The 18,362-nt window shown below is 38.4% G+C and overlaps 1 protein-coding gene and 1 long non-coding RNA gene across 3 annotated transcripts in view; one reads left to right on the plus strand and one right to left on the minus strand.

The window, feature by feature from the left end:
• The window catches only part of LOC131832238 (uncharacterized), a 40,738-nt gene extending 37,923 nt beyond the window's left edge, over positions 1 to 2,815 (plus strand). The window contains exons 3-4 of the long non-coding RNA XR_009353955.1: positions 395 to 446; positions 2,681 to 2,815. This is a non-coding gene — a long non-coding RNA (uncharacterized LOC131832238). The remainder of the gene's footprint in view (positions 1 to 394; positions 447 to 2,680) is intronic.
• DHX29 (DExH-box helicase 29) overlaps positions 1 to 18,362 on the minus strand; it is a 59,089-nt gene that overhangs the window by 6,758 nt on the left and 33,969 nt on the right. The window contains exons 13-21 of one of the 2 annotated variants that reach the window (XM_059174996.1): positions 9,166 to 9,342; positions 8,381 to 8,521; positions 6,723 to 6,867; positions 6,482 to 6,599; positions 5,806 to 5,890; positions 3,752 to 3,840; positions 2,694 to 2,822; positions 2,523 to 2,598; positions 1,145 to 1,369 (exon numbers count right to left, since the gene is read on the minus strand). In XM_059174996.1, coding sequence (XP_059030979.1) covers positions 1,145 to 1,369; positions 2,523 to 2,598; positions 2,694 to 2,822; positions 3,752 to 3,840; positions 5,806 to 5,890; positions 6,482 to 6,599; positions 6,723 to 6,867; positions 8,381 to 8,521; positions 9,166 to 9,342 — 1,185 coding nt within the window. The remainder of the gene's footprint in view (positions 1 to 1,144; positions 1,370 to 2,522; positions 2,599 to 2,693; positions 2,823 to 3,751; positions 3,841 to 5,805; positions 5,891 to 6,481; positions 6,600 to 6,722; positions 6,868 to 8,380; positions 8,522 to 9,165; positions 9,343 to 18,362) is intronic. The other variant, XM_059174997.1, reaches the window with a different exon arrangement.

Raw genomic sequence — 18,362 nt, forward strand, 5'->3', positions numbered from 1 at the left:
CATTTATCAGTAAAGAGGTATATATGGAAAGGTTATTTGTAAAGGAAAGCAAATCATACAACAGTCCCACTTTCAAGTTGCATGTTTCTTTTCCAACACCTTGTGTTCTTCAATAGCTAGCAGTTTCATTTTAATTAGTTATTGTGGGCTTCACTTAATTTTAAAAATACAGCACTTCTAGACCATATTTATAAGGAGGTTACATCACCAGAATCAGAGATAAAAACCTGACTGGGTATATAGTGATTCATAGTCTCATATAGGGAGAAGCAATCCAGAGTCGTACCTCCTGTATCTTGACTCTTAGCTTACAGAATTTCCATTGCCTGCAATGTTCTTTAAATACTTAAAAAATAATTTGTAATGCATTATGATCCATTTGTTTTTGTTGCAGCTTTTCACATCAACTATCATGTCAGGTTATTTTTGGACTCAGCACAATTCTGGTGAGTATTCTTAATACTAGAGAAACCGAGTATGTTAAACACTTATTCATTCTGTTTTTAAACAGCCCTGGTTTGCAACCCCAGAAAAGGCCACAGCCTGGTAAAACTGGGAAGCTGTAATGGCACAGCAGGCATATAGAGCCCAGAGATTCAGAAGGAGGCACAAAATTTGTTAATTCTGAGATAACCTGATAAAACAGAACTGCCAGTAAGTGCTGGCTCAGAGAGATAATGCAGAAAAAGTGAAGGAATAAAGTTTTTCATTCTCCTTAGGTAAATCTGTGGGGTTCGCAGTTTTAAAAGAATCTACTTTATATAAAGGGGCACCTGGGTGGCTCAGTCAGTTGAGCTTGGTCCAATTCTTGATTTTGGCTCAGGTCAGGATCTCAGGGTCATGAGATCGAGCTCTGGTTGGCCTCTGTACTGGGCAGGAAGCCTGCTTAAGACTCTCCCCTTCCCACCCACCAGAGCTTGCTTGTTCCACCCCCCCCATCTATATATTCAATTAAATAAACATTTCAAATGGGATTTTTGATAGCAAAAGTCTAGACAAGCCAAACCCTATTATAAAATAGTACCTACAGTACTCTTAAGAGATGAATGTATATGATTTTGTATGTAAATACAAAAAGTTAAAAATTATTTCCAAACTTAGCCAAAATGATAAAGTGAAGAAGCAAGAGAAGCATTTATCTTACCACTGGGTCAAGGCAACCAAATATGGCACCAAAAATAAGCATCTTGCCAATCTTGACATTCACAGGCAGAGCTGCAAGGTGTTGGCCCAGTGGAGTCAGTGTAGGCTCATTTAGTTCACATGCTCCAATTTTTCGGAGTAAATTCATTGCATTGCTGATTACTTGAAGCTGAGGAGGATCTAAGGCTTTGGAGAGGAAATCTTCAGGAGAACCAAGATTGCATTTCTGCACATTAAGAAAGAGTGATAAATCAGTATATTATTAGAACTGACCAAAGAGATGGTCAAATTGGAAATAAATTCTGACCAAAGAGACATAAATGTCTCAGTAAGGCTGACCTGTTCTTTTTCTTAAAATTGGGAAGTGTGTGAGAAACTCTGTGTGTGTGTGTTAATGGCTGGCATGAGGAAGAGATCCTCTAGGCCATTTTAGTTTCTTCATTCCTGATTTTTGTAAAGTCAAAATCTAATAAGTGAAGGGAATTAAAGATCTTTTAGAATAGGAAGGTCTTGGTCTATGTCGGGGTTTCTCTATCTCAGCACTGTTATTTTGGGCCAGATAATTTTTTTTTTTTTTAAGATTTTATTTATTTATTTGACAGAAAGAGATCACAAGTAGGCAGAGAGGCACACAGAGTGAGAGGGGAGAAGCAGGCTCGCCGCTGAGCAGAGAGCCTGATGTGGGGCTCGATCCCAGGACCTTGGGATCATGACCTGAGCTGAAGGCAGAGGCTTTAATCCACTGAGTCACCCAGGCGCCCCTGGGCCAGATAATTCTTTAAGAGACTGCTGTGTAATATGCAAGGTTTAGCAGTCATCCCTGGTCTCTACCCACTAGATGCCCATGTAGCATGGCCTCCTCCTCCCCCTAAGGTCTGAAAAGCAAAAATGTCTGAAGACATTGCCAACTGTACTTTGTTGAGCAATACTGCACCAGTTGAGAGCTAGTTTTAGTCTATTAAGGATGGGTGCCTGTGGTCAAATTTAAGTACAGTGGGTTTACTTATAAAAAGATGGGGGACAGGGCACCTGAATGGCTCAGTCGGTTAAGCAACTGCTTTTAGCTCAGGTCATAATCCTGGGATTCTGGGATTGAGCCTCACACTAAACTCCCTGCTCAAACAGGAACCTACTTCTACCTCTTCCCCTGCCTCTGCTGTCTCTCATGCACACTCTTTCTCTCTCTCAAATAAATAAATAAAATCTTAAAAAAAAAAAAAAGATGGAGGAGTGGTTATTTATTAAAGAGTAAATAAAATTCTTGAAAATCTAGAGCAATGTAGAGTAAGAGAATTTTAAGTGTTCATATTTTGTTCTTCTTTTTAAGAAAGGAGTAGTAAAGAATGAAAAAAATTGCATCCGAATTCCTTTGGCATTACCATAATGTGAAGACATAATTCCTCCAGAGGTACACGCAAGATTTCAGGGACAGAATAATCCATAAAGCCTTCAAATCTGAAAAATAAAATCATATTAAACACTTGACCCATTATCAGAAATGCCACACTATAATGACAGATGTATTTTTGATTTCCAGTGCTGTGTCATACCTTTCTCTTGTGTACATTCTGAAGCAGAAGCCATCTCGGACCCTTCCAGCTCTCCCCTGCCGCTGCAGAGCACTTGCTTTACTGACAAACGTCTCAACCAAAGAACTCATCTGACTGCTTTCATGGTACCTGAAGAAAAGTTTCAGGACAGAATAATTAGATAAAGAGCTTAAATCAAAATCTGAAAAAGGTTGGAAATAGGTGACTGTTAAAATTATATTGAAGACAAGCTAAAAAAAAGTCCATCATAATTGTGAGCCAATTTTCTAAGTCATGCTTCATATTTAAATAATTTAGCCAACTTTCCAAACTGAATCTCAGACTGTCAAAAGCTTCAGATACCTCTACAAGGGAAAAAAATTAATCTGATCATGGAAGATGTTTTATTTTAATGGAAGGCCTATCAATTATGCAATAAGACTTCTTTGAAAGAGTTTGAGAAATGCCTCTCAGTAGTCATATGCATTGCCAAATATTGCTGAAGTTTCCCAATAGAGGGAAAGTGTATATGGATTACAATAGACTATCAAGGAGGTTTTCCCTGTTTTTGCCAAATAACCATTAAAACATTAAAAGTAGTAATCTTTTTATGAAGATTCAGGTAAGGTTAACCTATTAAGTGCCAATTAACTTATCATGTACTTTCAGTTATGAAAAATATTCATGCTTCCCATTTATATAGGAGGCAACTGATAATTATACTTACTGAATTATTATTTGCTCAAGACTATAGAGCAGAGATTTTAATCCAACTTTGATTCCAAAATCCATACGCTGTTATAATCTCATAAATGTTTTTGTAAAGATATTTTACAAATTTACAAAAAATTATGTTCTGAAAATTTTCTCAGTTTTCTATAAGTAGTGGTATACAAGCATCACTTGTGGGAAAAATCAAGACATGAAACCTGACATTTACTCTTGGGCATTTTAAAGTTTCTTAAGAGTTTCTCTGAGGCTTTTTGCTTCAGGTAGAATTAGGACATTTGGGATTTTCCCTATATGATTCTGTGATTTTTCCCAAGAATACAGGAGCACCAAACCCTTCTCAAACTTACTTATTTTCTTTTGTTCTTCCAGTGTCAATTACAAATACAACATCTGGAATAGTGATACCTGTTTCTGCGATATTTGTCGCTAAGACAATCTGAAAATAAACAAAAGCCAAAAGATTTAGATAACTTTCAGCAGTGTGCAATCATTTAAACTATACAGTTTGACTTGATGAATTTTAAAAAGTGAATTTCAACATTATTTACAAAAATTTACTGGGGCATCTGGGTGGCTCAGTGGGTTAAGCCTCTGCCTTCGGCTCAGGTCATGATCTCAGGATCTCGGGATTGAGCCCCCCATCAGACTCTCTGCTCAGCAGGGATCCTGCTCTCCCCCAACTACTGCCTGCCTCTGCCTCCTTGTTATCTCTGTCAAATAAATAAAATCTTAAAAAAAAAAAAAACTTGCCATTACTGTGTAATTTTAATTCTTTACAATTAGTTTTCACAGCTTAGCTTGCCAATTAAAGTTAGGGATTTTTATTCCAACAAAAATACTGTTCCCCTAATTCTAGTCAGTCATCTTAAAATGAACTAAGTAGCCTGGGAAATTGGGTCAGGAATAGAGACAGCTCAGCACAACCATTTACAATTATTGGGGAAAAAACAGTATGTCAGTAAGAAGTTGTTACTGCCCTGACTCTACTACTAACTAGCTCTGTGACCTCAGCCAAGTCATTTTACCTCAGATGATTTCAGATACGTCTACTGTAACGTAGGGGGTAGAAACAGATGATTTCTTAGATCCATTTCTAGTTCTAAAATTCTTTTTTTTTTTTTTTTTTTTTTTTTTAAAGATTTTATTTATTTATTTGACAGAGAGAAATCACAAGTGGGCAGAGAGGCAGAGAGAGAGAGGAGGAAGCAGGCTTCCCTGCTGAGCAGAGAGAGCCCGATGCGGGACTCGATCCCAGGACCCCGAGATCATGACCTGAGCCGAAGGCAGCGGCTTAACCCACTGAGCCACCCAGGCGCCCCTAGTTCTAAAATTCTTAATAGTGATGGCTGCATACTATAGTCCGCATTTTTTCTCTTGAGTCCTTGGAGGTAGAACATTTAGGAAATTTTCCATCAAATAGTCATTTTCATATTGTTCTATCTCAACTCTGTAATTCAACAGTGAATGCTTGTTTTCCTGGGAAAATTTCTAGGAAATAATAATCTGGGTTCTAAGACTTAGATGGGATCTACTGCTCGTTCTAATTAAAAAAATTAAAAAAAATTTTTTTCAGGACACCTGGGTGGCTCAGTTGGTTAAGCATCTGCCTTTGACTCAGGTCATAATCACAAGGTCCTGGGATTAAGTCCTGCATCAGACTCCTTGCTCAGCACAGAGTCTGCTTTTCCCACTTCCTGATGCTACCCCTGCTTGGGCTTGCTTTCTGATAAATAAATAATCTTTTTATTTTTTTATTTTTAAAATTTTTTTAAAGAGGTAGAACTCTCTTCTTTAAACCAAATCTTGGAGGGAAGCCCAAATGTTACAGGTCAGAGCAGCCTCAGAACGCAGGCTCTTTTCTGGGAGCTCTCAGATTCCCCACAGTTCTTACACTGTGCTCTTTTATCCCCTTCTAAATCTGAGAAACTCTCTGCCAAGTACCTCTTCACATTTAGAATCCTGAATGGAGGAGGCATGAAAATACTGAGACTGTTTCCTAACCTAATGGTGTATGTATTAACAAAGATAATCAGGGATGAACAGTCTGGAGAACAACAAAGAATCCTCACAGCATTCAAATAGCTCGACATCCAACATCCCTCGTGAAAAGGATGGGACAGTAGTGATTTTTCTTTTTCTTTTCACAAGCAAAACCCATGCCATAATATTTTTCAACTGTCACTCCCCTAAAAGCCTTGTCCCTTTAATAATGCATAATATAAATATTCAAATACTTAAATTTCATTATTGGGTTCACTTCTGATTATGTTAAGCCAGATAGCATCTGGAGTCTGCATGCAATATATACACTTAATAACATTTTAATAACTGATGTTAAAGAGTCCTAATATTTCACAAAATATTCTCAGATCACACATAAATTTGCTTCATGGAATTTTACCTTCCTGACTCCAGGAGGAGGAAGTGTGAACGCTGCAGCTTGATCTTGAGTTGAAAGAATAGAATGCAGAGCTATCACTTTATATCTGAAAGTTAAAATCATAGTTCTTAGCAAGAGTTTCTCTTTAGAAGACACTGCAAAGAATAACAAAATTTATTTGCAAATAGCAATTAAAAATTTTTTTATTATGAAAAATTTCAAACACAAAAGTTCTGAGAATGATATAATGAAACCCCATATACTCATCAAAGAGAAAATACTTCATATAAATTTATATGGAATATAAGGTTTAGAGAATTTAAAAATATGCTTGGATATGGTAACCGTGACAGCAGTAATGAACCATATCAGCACAGATACACTAAACAGCTGACTCCATATGTCTGGGTGATAAACTGCAACCTGTAGGGGTTTTGCGCTGTCCAGGTGGTGGGGAAGGGGAGTCACCGTCATACTCTCAACCACAGGATTCCCTCTGCATACTCATAATAAGAAGACAAAACAAAAGCAGAAACAATACCTAAAATTTTTAGTATATTAAGTGCTATAATAGAAATGTTAAAAAACTTAAAAAACTTGAAGGTAAAAAGACGGAAAATTCTGATCAAGAATTTTAATAAACAAAACATTTTTCTATTTCAAAACTACTTGGAATATAATGAAGACTGGTAATTACCGTTCAGAAAAAAATCTTCTGTCAGTTGACAGGAGATCATACAACTGCTGAATATGTGCAAGTCCTGGTAAAAAGATCAATACTGCTCCTTCAATATTTCTGAATTGGGGACTTCTGTCTGAAATTCAACATAAGAAAAAAGGTAAGGGATAGCATATAACACGTTACTAAAACATCTTTAGTAAGCAGAAAAGTTTTATCAAAACAAAATGGAGTCAAATTAGAAAAAAAAGATATATACCTAAGTATATAAGAAGTTCCAAAATGAGATCCAGGTTGATTTTATGGGGATTCATGTAGAGAATAGCATGCTGAGTGCGGCTGCTGTACTTGTGATAAAGTGGATTTAAATCAGCATTTGGTCCAGTGTTAACTGGTACATATTCCTACAAGAAACACAATCAGAAAAAAGAGAATAAAAATATTATGTATTTTTTTAAAAGATTTTTATTTATTTCTTTGACAGAGACAGATCACAAGTAGAGGCAGAGAGGCAGGCAGAGAGAGAGGGGGAAGCAGGCTCCCTGCTGAGCAGAGAGCCAGATGCGGGACTCGATCCCAGGAACCTGAGATCATGACCTGAGCTGAAGGCAGAGGCTTTAACCCACTGAGCCACCCAGGCGCCCCCAAATTATATATTTTTATAAGACAAGGAAAAGTGATGTATTTGCAGTCATTCAAAACTGTTTCTCATTTTGAGAAAATAAAATACAAAAACAAAAAACAAAACCATTATTTTGTTAAAATATACTAAGAGTACAGTTTTTAAGAGTGGAAAAAAGAATAAAATTTCATGTCTTGCGTATTTCATTTCATTCAACCTCAATTGTAAAGCAATACTTTTACTCTTGTCATGTACAGACTAAATTAAAGAGCTAAGAAAAACAACACTGTATGCATTGTTCTGTGGCAACTAAGAAGCAGGCCAGGAAAGGTGATAATAACTTTTTGGTGCGTGGGTGGAGGGGCAGAGGGGGAGAGAGAAAGAGAATCTTATGTAGGCTCCACAGCCCAGCACCGAGCCAGGTAAGGGGCTCGATCTCATGACCCTGAGATGATGACCTGAGCCAAAACTAAGTGAGGCACCCAGGTGTTCCCATAATAACTTTAATAAGTAGTTTATATTGGCCTCATTCCTATTAGATTCTACTTTGGTTGTGAATTTCAATTATCTCTTTTGAAATACCTTTAATTTTCTGAAATCCTTTAGTTTCTAGTTTCTATCTCTGGAGTTTTAGGCAAAGATTTTAGTTTTTGCTTTCTCGATTTATTTGCTTAACTAGAAAATAAAGTAACTTCATGTATCCATCAGATTGGATATAAACAGGAAATATCATGGATACAATAAAAATACTGGATATAGTACCACTGGTTAAAATGTTTGGTAATTTAGCTTTTATGATAGTTCCAAAAATAAACATGTCATTGAAACTAACTCTTTAGGAAGAGCTGTGTTTGTTCTAGACAGTTTCACTATATAGCCAAGGTTGACTCATACCAGGACAGAGGCTGCTGAGGAAAAATGGCAAGGATCTCTAGATTTTAGGCCTGCCCCATCTTCAATACCTAAGGTGTTCAGATAAAGTAAAAAAAATAATTACAAATTTACTCCTAAATAACTAGTTGTTGCTATGAAACAATAAAGACTGCTTATTTATATGGTCCTTGATTTTTTTTTTTTTTTTTTTTTGGTCTATCTTTATGGCCAAAATAGTGTAAAATATCATAAACCAAAGATTAAAGAAATGACCTTTAAAATTTGTTCAAAATCCCATTTCTTCCTTTTTCTACCAAATTATACTCGAATTCACTGAGCCAGCCATTTGATTTCAAACCTCTCATAGAAGGTTATACCCTGGATATCACTATCAGATGTCTTTGAAAATGTTTTCTTTTTACCTGATACTTTTTTATTCCCCCTGCTTTGCTTGTAACATTAATGGTAATTTCTTCTTCCTCCTCCAGAAATTTCTGACAGTATTCGGAGTCTTTCTCCAGTACAAAGCCTGTTTCTTCTATTATATCTTCAAGATGAAAAACCTACACAGATTAAGGCATTTAAATGGTGACCTCAAATTCATTTCAGAAAATACATTTTAAAAAGAATGAGGGGATTGTTATTTTTTCAATGTTACCAAATGTTAATGTAGACTACTATGAGAAAAGCTTCTTTCTACATTATTTGGGAATGGAAAACTTGATTGATAGAGATGAGTTTGTCCCTAGAAGTCTCAGGATAAATTAAATTATGGTGTCTATTTTTTAACTTGTGAAAACCAATTAAAAAGAGATGTCTTTATGAACTGAACCCAAAGGATAAACCTTAAGAATAGAACAGGCAGAAAAGAAGCACCACAAACAAGCATAAATTTGAGAGGTGGGTGAAAAAGGAGTTCTTTATTGCCAGTCACCCTCACTCTGGTTATAATGGTTTTGACATGGAAGTGTGTTTTCTGTCCTACATTTCTTAGGTATGTCCTTCAGCAAAATCCTTCCTTCCAGCCCACCCACCCTCCATCCAAGCAGCACCAGCCATCAGATTCCCGAGCCATCTCCAAGTCCTCTCCTGACTTGCAGTATTGTAAGACTAGGTATGGGCTCAGACTACTAGGGCCTATCTTCTGGGGAAGCTCCCTTGTAGGAACATAGTTTCTGTTCATGTACACATTATAAAGAAAACTTACCTCAACAGGATAGCTTCTTCCTGAAATTCTGAGAATTGGGCAGTGTGTGAAATATGTAGAAAACTTTTCACTGTCTACAGTGGCACTCATTAGAATCAAGTGCAGATCAGACCGTTTCTGTAAAATTTCCTTCAAGATAATCAGTAAGAAGTCTGACTGGACACTTCTTTCATGAACCTAGTATAAACGGAACAAAAAAATCACAAATAAGTTCTAGTAAGAGGCTCAGATAATCAGATACTCAAACCTACAAAAAGTTAATATTTCAATATAGTCGAAACATGTGGAAGCAGAGAGAAGCTTATGTTTCAATAAGGTAGATCTTCAGAAATGAAAATAGAGTCACCCTCTAAAACTGAAGCCATAAAAATCAGCACAGAATGAACAAAATTAGCTATGATAGTAGGTTGCAAGCTTAGGAGATGGTTTGTAAGTACTTGGTTGTAGCCAAGCCAGGGTGACTCCTAAAGTTCTGCCACTAATACCAAACTGTACTGTCACCACTATCGCAAGATGATGGTTCATGCATTATGTAGAAGGGGGGTTGATGGTAGGGATCTAGCAGGTCTCAATGAGCTGTCCATGAAAAACTGTTTTAATGCCCTTCTGGCACACACATTTTAGGGAAGAACATAACAGATGTGGTATACAGAGCTCTTATCTTTTGAATGTAATTATCTTTCAACTCTGTGTATTCTTATTTCTACCCCATTTTTATTTTGTAAGATTTAAGGCAGCTCACAAATATGAAGTACATCAAGATAAATTAAAATGTTTATAAGGGAGGCAGTAATGAGTAAGTGTTCAGGTTCTAGAATCAATCACTTGGGTTCAACTCTTGGCCACTTGCAGTATAACTTTAAGAATTTTTTTAAAAAATAAGATTTTATTTATTTATTTGAGAGACAGTGAGAGAGGCAATACAAGCAGGGGGAGTGGGAGAGGGAGAAGCAGACTCCCTGCTAAGGAGGGAGCCTGATGTGGGGCTTGATCCCAGGACCCCAGGGTTAATGACCTGAACCGAACGCAGACACTTAACGACTGAGCTACCCAGGCACCCATGACTTTAAGAATGTTAAATATTTCTGGGTCTATTTCCTCTTCTATAAAACAAGAATATAATAATATAAACTCTGTAGAGTGTTTGTGACAGTCCAATGACATCATACAAAGCCCTTAGAATATAGCCCAACAAACAGTAAGTGCTCAGCATCATTCCAGATCCTAAGAATGTACAAATGACCAAGATCATTCTCTCCACCTCAGTTTACAGTCTAGTAAGAAGATACTGTACAGGATAGTTTTAAATTTACGTATGAAGGATAGTTAATTCAGGAGGTCAAAGGGTATACTAAGAGAAATTGCCATCAATACTAAGAACTGAAGGATGAGTTTGAAAAAAAGAATGAAAGAGGAATTGGATGAGAAAGGGAGAGAAAGTGGTGCTGAGATGCAAATTGTATAAAATCATGATAAAGAGAGGGATCATAATATATTTTGGGGACTGGAAAAGCAAACATGGTACCTTCAGCATATGAAGATGCAAGAGATAAAGCAGGTGAGATGCTTGGTAATCTGCTGTGTCAGGCTGGGAGACTCTACCCTAGTGACTTTGGCAGTGATTAAAACACATTAGGGGCCTAAAGTCAAACATGGCTGCCACAGTCAGGGGAGCATGCAACTCTTGATCTTAGAGTTTTGAGTTCAAACCCCACATTGGGTATAAAGATTAGAGATTACTTAAAAATTAAAAAAGTCGTTAAGTAGGGAAATCAAGCAGTGTGACTTTCCTTTTGAAAAAGACTGGCAGGGCGCCTGGGTGGCTCACTCAGTTAAGCATCTGTCTTCGGCTCAGGGCATGATCTCAGGGTTCTGGGATCCAGCTCTGAGTGGAGCTTGCTGACTGTCGGGGAGTCTGCTTCTCCCTCCGCCTCCTCCCCCACGCCCCACTTGTGTGCACGGTCTCTAATAAATAAATAAATAAATAAAATATGGAGCTTGGAGCAAGATAGCTGAAAAGTAGGAGACCCTGTTTCAATTGGTCTCCTGAATTGAGGTAAATAACTACCAGAACACTCTGAACACCCATGAAATCAGCCTGAGATGTAAGATTATACACTTCTGGATCTCTACAGGGACAGGAGATCATCAGTGGAGAAGTGCATCTTGACTGGATTGTAACTGATATATTCAGCTATACATTCCCTCAACTACCTTTCACTAAAATGAAGGAAGAGGAATACCCAACAGAGGAAAAATTCAGAGACTCTGACCCCTGCCACAGAACTACTGGATATGGACATAAACAATATATCAGAAATGGAATTCAGGGTAACAATTATCCAGGCAATGGCTAGGTTGGAGAAGACCATTAGTAGCAACATAGACTCTCAAAGGATGGAAGTGAGAGTTGATCTGGCAGAAGTTAAAAATGCTATCAATGAGATCCAATCTAATCTAAATACTCTAACAGCTATGGTAAATGAGGCAGAAGATTGAATTAGTGATCTAGATGACAAACTGATAGAAAAGAAGGATCAGGAGGAGGCCTGGAAAAAACAGCTTAGAAACCATAAAGACAGAATTAGGAAAATAAATGATGCAATGAAATATTCCAATGGCAGAATTATTGGGATCCCTGAGGGGGTGGAGAAAGAAAGAAGACTAGAAGATAGAGGTGAACAAATACTGGATGAACATTTCTCTAATCTGGGGAATGGAACAAGTGCTCATGTCCTATAGGCAGAGAGGACACCCCTCAAGATCATCAAGTCTAGAAAGACCTCCAGACACTTAATTGTGAAATTCATGAATCATAAATTCAGACAGGAGGTCTTAAGGGCAACTAGGGGAAAGACATTCCTTCTGTACAGAGGAAGAACCATCAGAATAATGTCAGACCTGTCCACAGAAAACTAGCAAGCCAGAAAGGGTGGCAAGACATATTCAGGGCACTAAATGAGAAAAACATACAGCCAAGAATACTTTACCCAGCAAGGCTGGCATTCAGAATGGATGGAGAGATAAAGAGCTTCCAAGACTTGCAAGGTTTAAAAGATTATGTGACCACCAAGCTGGCACTACAAGAAATATTTAGGGGGTTCTATAAAAGAAGAAAGAACCCATGAGTAACACAGAACAGAAATTTACGAAGACATCTATAGAAACAAGGACTTCACAGGCAACATGATGTCAATAAATAACTTATCTTTCCATAATCACTCTCAATGTGAACGGCCTAAATGCTCCCATAAAATGGCACAGGATTGCAGACTGGATAAAATAACAGGACACGTCCATCTACAGGAGACACATTCGGAACCTAAAGATATATCCAGACTGTAAGTGAAGGGATGGAGAACCATCTTTCATGCCAATAGGCCTCAAAAGAAAGCTGGGGTTGGGACGCCTGGGTGGCTCAGTTGGTTGGACGACTGCCTTTGGCTCAGGTCATGATCCTGGAGTCCCGGGATCGAGTCCCGCATCGGACTCCCAGCTCCACGGGGAGTCTGCTTCTCCCTCTGACCTTCTCCTCGCTCATGCTCTCTCCCACTGTCTCTCTCTCTCAAGTAAATAAATAAAATCTTTAAAAAAAAAAAAAGAAAGCTGGGGTCACGATTCTCATATCAGATAAATTAGATTTTAAGCTAAGACTGTAGTCAGAGATACAGAAGGACACTACCTCATTCTTAAAGGGTCTATCAAACAAGATTATCTAACAATTGTAAATATTTATGCTCCCAACGTGGGAGTGGCCAACTACACAAGCAAACTGTTAAACAGTCATATTGATATGAATACATTAATTGTAGGGGATCTTAACACACCACTCTCAGCAACAGACAAATCATCTAAGCAGAAAAGCACCAAAGAAACAAGAGCTTTGAATGACACATTGGACCAGTTGGACCTCATAGACCTATACAGAATATTCCACCCTAAAACACCAGAATACTCATTGTTCTCGAGCACACAAGGAACTTTCTCCAGACTAGACCACATACTGGGTCACAAATCAGGGCTCAATTGGTACCAAAAGACTGAGATTATTCCCTGCATATTCTCAGACCACAAGGCTTTGAAACTGGAACTCAACCACAAGAAAAAGTTTGGAAGGAATTCAAACACTTGGAAGCTAAAGACCGTCCTGCTCAAGAATATTTGGATCAACCAGGAGATCAAAGAGACCTTAAACAATCATGGAAACCAATGAGAATGAAGACACATTGGTCCAAAACCTATGGGATATGGGAAAGGTGGTCCTAAGGGTGAAATAACTAGCTATCCAAGCCTCACTCAAAAAAACTGAAAAATCCTGAATACACCAACTCTCTTCACACCCGAAAGAACTGGAAAATGAACAACAAATTAAGCCAACCCCACATATAAGTAGGGAAATGATTAAGATTAGAGCAGAGATCAATGAATTAGAAACTAGAGATACAGTAGAATACATTAACAAAACTAGAAGCTGGTGCTTGGAAAGAATTAATAAGATCGATAAACCACTGGCTAAACTAATCCAAAAGAAAAGAGAGAGGACCCAAATTAATAAAATTATGAATGAAAGGGGAGAGATCATGACTAACACAAAGGAAATACAAACAATCGTCAGAAATTATCAATAGTTATATGCCAATAAGTTAAGCAACCTAGATGAAATGGATGCATTCCTGGAAACCTATACACTTCCAACACTGAAACAAGAAGAAATTGACAACCTGAATAGCCCAATATCTAGAAATGAGACTGAAGCAGTAATCAAAAACCTCCCCAAAAGAAGAGTCCAGGACCTGATGGATTCTCTATGGAATTCTACCAAACATTCAAAGAAGAAATAATACCTATTTTCCTGAAACTGTTTCAAAAAATAGAAACAGGGCGGAAGAGTCAAGATGGCGGAGAAGTAGCAGGCTGAGACTACTTCAGCTAGCCGGAGATCAGCTAGATAGCTTATCTAAAGATTGCAAACACCTGAAAATCCATCGGCAGAGCGAAGAGAAGAAGAACAGCAATTCTGGAAACAGAAAAACAACCACTTTCTGAAAGGTAGGACCCGCGGAGAAGTGAATCCAAAGCGACGGGAAGATAGACCCCGGGGGGAGGGGCCGGCTCCCGGCAAGCGGCAGAGCAACGGCGCACAAAATCAGGACTTTTAAAAGTCTGTTCCGCTGAGGGACATCGCTCCAGTGGCTAAACCGGGGCGAAGCCCACGTGGGGTCAGCATGGCCTCAGGTCCTGCAGGGTCACAGAAGGATCGGGGTGTCTGAGTGTCGCAGAGCTTGTGGGTATTGGAACGGGAAAGCAGGCTACAGAGACAGAGCCGACAGTAAGATCAAAGCTCGGTGTTACCTTGAACCGGTCGCAAGCTCGGTGAGCTCGGAGCGCGGCCGGAGGTCAGGCAGACGGGAGTAACTGGGCGCTGTTCTCTGAGGGCGCACTGAGGAGTGGGGCCCTGGGCTCTCGGCTCCTCCTGACCGGAGACCAGGAGGCCGCCATTTGTATTCCCGTCCACCGGAACTCTACGGAAAGCGCTCAGGGAACAAAAGCTCCTGAAAGCAAACCCGAGCGGATTACTCACCCCGGCCCCTGGTAAGGGCGGTGCAATTCCGCCTGGGGCAAAGACACTTGAGAATCACTACAACAGGCCCCTCCCCCAGAAGATCAACAAGAAATCCAGCCGAGACCAAGTTCACCTACCAAGGAGTGCGGTTTCAATACCAAGGAGAGCAGCAGAATTCCAGAGGAGGAGAAAGCAAAGCATGGAACTCATGGCTTTTTCCCTGTGATTTTTTTTAGTCTTGCAGTTAATTTAATTTTTTTCTTTTTCATTTTTTGTTTTTTTTCTCGCCTTCTGGTAAATTTTTTTTTAAACTTTTACTTTTTTCTTAACGTTTTTTAACTACTTTATCCAATATATATATTTTTTCTTTTTTATATTTTTCTTATTTGTTTTATTTTTTTTAATTCTTTTCTTTTCTTTTTTTTTCTTTTTTCTTTTTTTTTCTTTCTTCCTTTTTGAACCTCTTTTTATCCCCTTTCTCCCCCCTCACGATTTGGGATCTCTTCTAATTTGGTTAAAGCATATTTTCCTGGGGTTGTTGCCACCCTTTTAGTATTTTACTTGCCCCTTCATATACTCTTATCTGGACAAAATGACAAGACGGAAAAATTCAACACACAAAAAAAGAACAAGAGGCAGTACCGAAGGCTAGGGACCTAATGAATACAGACATTGGTAATATGTCAGATCTAGAGTTCAGAATGACAATTCTCAAGGTTCTAGCCGGGCTCGAAAAAGGCATGGAAGATATTAGAGAAACCCTCTCGAGAGATATAAAAGCCCTTTTTGGAGAAATAAAAGAACTAAAATCTAACCAAGTTGAAATAAAAAAAGCTATTAATGAGGTGCAATCAAAAATGGAGGCTCTCACTGCTAGGATAAATGAGGCAGAAGAAAGAATTAGTGATATAGAAGACCAAATGACAGAGAATAAAGAAGCTGAGCAAAAGAGGGACAAACAGCTACTGGACCAAGAGGGGATAATTCGAGAGATAAGTGACACCATAAGACGAAACAACATTAGAATAATTGGGATTCCAGAAGAAGAAGAAAGAGAGAGGGGAGCAGAAGGTATATTGGAGAGAATTATTGGGGAGAATTTCCCCAATATGGCAAAGGGAACGAGCATCAAAATTCAGGAGGTTCAGAGAACGCCCCTCAAAATCAATAAGAATAGGCCCACACCCCGTCACCTAATAGTAAAATTTACAAGTCTCAGTGACAAAGAGAAAATCCTGAAAGCATCCTGGGAAAAGAAGTCTGTAACATACAATGGTAAAAATATTAGATTGGCAGCTGACTTATCCATAGAGACCTGGCAGGCCAGAAAGAGCTGGCATGATATTTTCAGAGCACTAAATGAGAAAAACATGCAGCCAAGAATACTATATCCAGCTAGGCTATCATTGAAAATAGAAGGAGAGATTAAAAGCTTCCAGGACAAACAAAAACTGAAAGAATTTGCAAACACCAAACCAGCTCTACAGGAAATATTGAAAGGGGTCCTCTATGCAAAGAGAGAGCCTACAAGTGGTAGATCAGAAAGGAACAGAGACCATATACAGTAACAGTCACCTTACAGGCAATACAATGGCACTAAATTCATATCTCTCAATAGTTACCCTGAATGTTAATGGGCTAAATGCCCCTGTCAAAAGACACAGGCTATCAGAATGGATAAAAAAACAAAAGCCATCTATATGTTGCCTCCAAGAAACTCATTTTAAGCCCGAAGACACCTCCAGATTTAAAGTGAGGGGGTGGCAAATAATTAACCATGCTAATGGACATCAGAAGAAAGCAGGAGTGGCAATCCTTATATCAGATCAATGAGATTTTAAGCCAAAGACTATAATAAGAGATGAGGACGGACACTATATCATACTCAAAGGGTCTGTCCAACAAGAAGATTTAACAATTTTAAATATCTATGCCCCCAACGTGGGAGCAGCCAACTATATAAACCAATTAATAACAAAATCAAAGAAACACATAAACAATAATACAATAATAGTAGGGGACTTTAACACTCCCCTCACTGAAATGGACAGATCATCCAAGCAAAAGATAAGCAAGGAAATAAAGGCCTTAAACGACACACTGGACCAGATGGACATCACAGATATATTCAGAACATTTCATCCCAAAGCAACAGAATACACATTCTTCTCTAGTGCACATGGAACATTCTCCAGAATAGATCACATCCTCGGTCCTAAATCAGGACTCAACCGGTATCAAAAGATTGGGATCATTCCCTGCATATTTTCAGACCACAATGCTCTAAAGCTAGAACTCAACCACAAAAGGAAGTTTGGAAAGAACCCAAATACATGGAGACTAAACAGCATCCTTCTAAAGAATAAATGGGTCAACCGGGAAATTAAAGAAGAATTGAAAAAAATCATGGAAATAAATGATAATGAAAATACAACGGTTCAAAATCTGTGGGACACAACAAAGGCAGTCCTGAGAGAAAAATATATAGCGGTACAAGCCTTTCTCAAGAAACAAGAAAGGTCTCAGGTACACAACCTAACCCTACAACTAAAGGAGCTGGAGAAAGAACAAGAAAGAAACCCTAAGCCCAGCAGGAGAAGAGAAACCATAAAGATCAGAGCAGAAATCAATGAAATAGAAACCAAAAAAACAATAGAACAAATCAACAAAACTAGGAGCTGGTTCTTTGAAAGAATTAATAAAATTGATAAACCCCTGGCCCGACTTCTCAAAAAGAAAAGAGAAAGGACCCAAATAAATAAAATCATGAATGAAAGAGGAGAGATCACAACTAACACCAAAGAAATACAAACTATTATAAGAACATACTATGAGCAACTCTACGCCAATAAATTTGACAATCTGGAAGAAATGGATGCATTCCTAGAGACATATAAACTACCACAACTGAACCAGGAAGAAATAGAAAGCCTGAACAGACCCATAACCAGTAAGGAGATTGAAACAGTCATTAAAAATCTCCAAACAAACAAAAGCCCAGGGCCAGATGGCTTCCCGGGGGAATTTTACCAAACATTTAAAGAAGAACTAATTCCTATTCTCCTGAAACTGTTCCAAAAAATAGAAATGGAAGGAAAACTTCCAAACTCATTTTATGAGGCCAGCATCACCTTGATCCCAAAACCAGACAAGGATCCCACCAAAAAAGAGAGCTATAGACCGATATCCTTGATGAACACAGATGCGAAAATACTCAACAAAATACTAGCCAATAGGATTCAACAATACATTAAAAAGATTATTCACCACGACCAAGTGGGATTTATTCCAGGGCTGCAAGGTTGGTTCAACATCCGCAAATCAGTCAATGTGATACAACACATCAATAAAAGAAAGAACAAGAACCATATGATACTCTCAATAGATGCTGAAAAAGCATTTGACAAAGTACAGCATCCCTTCCTGATCAAAACTCTTCAAAGTGTAGGGATAGAGGGCACATACTTCAATATCATCAAAGCCATCTATGAAAAACCCACCGCAAATATCATTCTCAATGGAGAAAAACTGAAAGCTTTTCCACTAAGGTCAGGAACACGGCAGGGATGTCCATTATCACCACTGCTATTCAACACAGTACTAGAGGTCCTAGCCTCAGCAATCAGACAACAAA

The sequence above is a fragment of the Mustela lutreola genome, chromosome 5, assembly GCF_030435805.1.
Source record: "Mustela lutreola isolate mMusLut2 chromosome 5, mMusLut2.pri, whole genome shotgun sequence".
NCBI classification, from domain to species: Eukaryota; Metazoa; Chordata; class Mammalia; order Carnivora; family Mustelidae; genus Mustela; species Mustela lutreola.